The sequence below is a fragment of the Cebus imitator genome, unplaced genomic scaffold (assembly GCF_001604975.1).
Source record: "Cebus imitator isolate Cc_AM_T3 unplaced genomic scaffold, Cebus_imitator-1.0 Scaffold280, whole genome shotgun sequence".
Lineage (NCBI taxonomy): Eukaryota > Metazoa > Chordata > Mammalia > Primates > Cebidae > Cebus > Cebus imitator.
The window spans coordinates 1,959,587-1,963,433 of record NW_016107595.1 but is presented as its reverse complement, the minus strand read 5'-3'; the positions used below and the strand labels follow the sequence as shown (position 1 = coordinate 1,963,433).

General features: G+C 54.0%; 1 protein-coding gene across 8 annotated transcripts in view; it reads right to left on the bottom strand.

The window, feature by feature from the left end:
* Positions 1 to 3,847, bottom strand: part of KCNN1 (potassium calcium-activated channel subfamily N member 1) — a 54,387-nt gene that overhangs the window by 7,522 nt on the left and 43,018 nt on the right. For 5 of the 8 annotated variants that reach the window (XR_001817257.2, XM_037728776.1, XM_017501278.2 and 2 more), the window contains 2 exons: positions 1,802 to 1,810; positions 1,309 to 1,378 (listed from right to left, as the gene is read on the bottom strand). Coding sequence is in view for 6 of the 8 variants with exons in the window: in XM_037728776.1 (XP_037584704.1) it covers positions 1,309 to 1,378; positions 1,802 to 1,810 (79 nt within the window). In the remaining 2 variants the exon portion in view is untranslated. The remainder of the gene's footprint in view (positions 1 to 1,308; positions 1,379 to 1,801; positions 1,811 to 3,847) is intronic. The other 3 variants (XR_001817258.2, XM_017501276.2, XM_017501277.2) reach the window with 1 other exon arrangement.

The following is a 3,847-nucleotide window of genomic DNA, read 5'->3' as shown; positions in this document are numbered from 1 at the left end:
ACCATGTTGGCCAGGCTGGTCTTAAACTCCTAACCTCAGGCGATCCACCTGCCTCGGCCTCCCAAAGTGCTGGGATTACAGGCGTGAGCCACCGTGCCCGGCCTATATACTCTTCTTAAAACTTTTATGATTTTTAAAATTATTACCATTTTTTGAGACAGGATCTCCAGGCTGGAGTGCAGTGGTGCCATCTCGGCTCACTGCGGACTCACTCTCCCAAGTTCAAGCGATCCTCCTGCCTCAGCCCCCAAATCCTGGGATTACAGGCGCCCACCACCACGCCTGGCTAATTTTTGTATTTTTTGTAGAGATGGGGTTTTGCCATGTTGCCCAGGCTGGTCTCGAACTCCTGGGCTCTAACAATCCACCCGCCTTGGTGTCCCAAAGTGCTGGGATTACAGATGTGAGTCACTACATCTGGACTAATTTTAAAATTATATTATTATATTTAAAAATGTTACTTTTAGAGATGGGGTCTCACTTTGCCCAGGCTGGAATGCAGTGGTGCCACCATGGCTCACTGAACCCTCGAACTCCTGAGCTCAGGTGTTTCTCCTGCCTCAGCCTCCCTAGTTGCTGGGATTATAGGTGTAGCCATGATGTTGGCTAAAACGATTTTCTTTTCTTTTTATTAATTTTTTAAAAAATAGTAGAGATGGGGTTTCACCATGTTGGCCAGGATGGTCTCGATCTCCTGACCTCGTGATCCACCCGCCTCGGCCTCCCAAAGTGCTGGGATTACAGGCGTGAGCCACCGCGCCAGGCCTAAAACGATTTTCTTAGAGGCTAAAACTATTTAAATAAAAAGCAGCTGCCAATGTTAAAAAGTAAAGATTTTATACAAGATTTCAACGTACAGAGTCTCTCTCACTATCAGGCTCTCTGGCCACAGTGGGTCTTTTTTGTTTATTTGCTTTTGTTGGAGCTGGAGTCTCGCTCTGTCGCCCAGGCTGGAGTACAGTGGCTCAATCTCGGCTCACTGCAACCTCCACCTCCCCGGCTCAAGCAATTCTTCTGCCTCAGCCTCCCAAGTAGCTGGGATTACAGGCATGTGGCCACCATGCCCGGCTAAATTTTATATTTTTAGTAAAGACGGGGTTTCACCATGTTGGCCGGACTGGTCTCGAACTCCTGACCTCAAGTGATCTGCCCACCTCTGCCTCCCAAAGTGCTGGGATGACAGGTGTGAGCTGCTGCGCTCAGCCTGCAGTGGGTCCTTGTACCCTCCTCCAGCAGAAGCCGAGCCCCAGCCCATCTGCTCCTCGGCCCCAGCCGCCCTGCCCAGCGCTCCCTGCCCCACCCACTCACCTTGGCCAGGTCGGTGAGCGTGTTAGCCTGGTCGTTCAGCTTCCCTTGCTCAATCTTCACACTCCGGAGCCTGCGGGACAGAGGGTGGGGGAAGGGGTTAGCTGGGTTCCCACGGAGGCTGCTGTGGGGGCGGGGTCTCTCATGCATCCACCTGGGGTCACCTAGGGACATGCACCAGAGGAGGAGGTAGGACTTGGGAGACGGATTCCCTGCGGTCCATTCCCTCCCAGCACACAGCGAGTGTGTCAGGGCTAGGTGTCAGCCTGGCCACTGCTCACACTGCCCATTGGCCGGCCCTGTCCGCGGCCCAGCTCAGGACTGTCCCAGGAAGTTGGATCCCAGACCAACGTGAAGCCTGCACCGATCTATGGAGCAGACGTGAGCCCTGCCTGCCTCTGAGGCTGGGGTTGGCACGCCCCGGGAGTGCCCCTGTCTGTGACCACCATGCAACCCCGATTTCCGAGCCCCACCGAGCCCCTGGGAGAAGACTTACTTCTGAGCCCTGGCAGGACCGGGCGGAGCAGGAGAAAAATCACAAGGTAAGTTTAACCTCAGCACATCTGTGTGGCAAGTACCCAACCCTGCCCACCTCCCGGGGGCGCCGCCCCAGGGCCCCCGAGCGGGGTTCCCAGATGGCCAAGGGGCTGTCCTTGCTCTGGGGAAGTGCCCAGCCTCTGAGGGTTCTGTGCCAGCCCCTCAGGGACACGCCTGTCCTCTGCCCTGTCCCGAAGGTGGTGTTTCATTCAGAAAACTATGCCCACGCCATCTCCCAAGGGGGACACTGAGGCTCAGAGGGGTAGAGACTCTTCCCATCCAAACCCAGCAGGATTTGAACCCGCACTTGCTACTTGGCATTGATGACTCTGGTCTCTGGACAGCTGGCCACAAGGAGAGTTGGTTAGGATAGGTCCTCGCCCCTTCTGACCACCCCTTTGTTTTTTTTGAGACAGAGTCTCACTCTGTCGCCCAGGCTGGAGTGAAGTGGCTTGATCTCAGCTTACTGCAACCTCTGCCTCCCGGGTTCAAGCCACCCTCATGCCTCAGCCTCTCAAGTAGCTGAGATTACAGGCCGCGCCACCACACCCGGCTAATCTTTGTGTTTTAGTAGAGATGGGGTTTCACCATGTTGGCCAGGCTGGTCTTGAACTCCTGACCTCAAGTGATCCGCCCACCTCAGCCTCCCCAAATGCTGGGATTACATGCAGGAGCCACCTGGCCTGGCCTTAAATTTCTTCGAGATGAAGTCTCACTAGGGGAGCCATTCTTGGCTTCTCAGAAACCTCCCTGTTCGATTGCTTTTTCTTTTTTTCTTCTTTAAGAAGACGTACTCAACCAGGCGCAGTGGCATCACGCAAAGTGGTGGGCGCCTGTAGTCCCAGCTACTCAGGAGGCTGAGGCAGGAGAATTGCTTGAACCCAGGAGGTTGCAGTGAGCCGAGATCGCACCATTGCACTCCTGCCTGGGGTACAGAATGAGACATCTCAAAAAAAAAAATGGGTGGGGGGAGGTTAGGACCACATGAGGACACACAGGGAGGTGATGAACGTTTGGAGTGCTGTGTCTACCAGCGAGGCAAGGAATAGACCCTTCTCTAGCGCCTTTGGAAGAAGCAAGGCCCGGAGACTCTTTTTCTTGAGACGGAGTTTCACTCTTGTTGCCCAGGCTGGAGTGCAATGGTGTGATCTTGGCTCACTGCAACCTCCACCTCCTGGGTTCAAGAGATACTCCTGCCTCCGCCTCCCGAGTAGCTGGGATTACATGTGCGTGCCACCATGTCCAGCTAATTTTTTGTATTTTTAGTAGAATCAGGGTTTCACCATGTTAACCAGGCTGGTCTCGAACTCCTGACCTTAGGTGATCTGCCCACCTCAGCCTCCTAGAGTGCTGGGATTACAGGCGTGAGCCTCCACACCCAGCCTTTTTTTTTTTTTTGAGAAAGGGTCTTGCTCTGTCACCTAGGCTGAGTCACTGCAGCCTCAACTTCCCAGACTCAAGTGGTTCTCCTACCACAGTCCCCCGAGTATTTGGGACTACGTGCATGTACCGCCGCGCCTGACTAATTTTTTGTATTTTTAGTAGAGACGGAGTTTCACCATGTTAGTCAGGCCGGTCTCGAACTCGTGACCTCAAATGATCCGCCCACCTTAGCCTCCCAAAGTGCTGGGATTACAGGTGTGAGCCGCCACACCCGAGCTTTTATGCCCTTTTCTAATGTGGCTGTTAGCAAATTTAAAATTATATATGTTGTTCACGTGACATTCTAGTGGCCAGCATTGTCATCGGCACAGAGGGGCCTGTGGGTCATATCTAGCCAGCTGCCTGTCTTGGAATACAAGGTTTCTTTGGAACATGGCCGCTCCAGGTCAGCCTCACTGCCTCCCTGCCTCAACAGAAGAGAGCTGAAGAGTGGGACATGGCCGGGCGCGGTGGCTCTCGCCTGTAATCCTAGCACTTTGGGAGGCCGAGGTGGGTGGATCACCTGAGGTCGGGAGTTCAAGACCAGTCTGGCCATCATGGTGAAACCCCACCTTTATTAAAA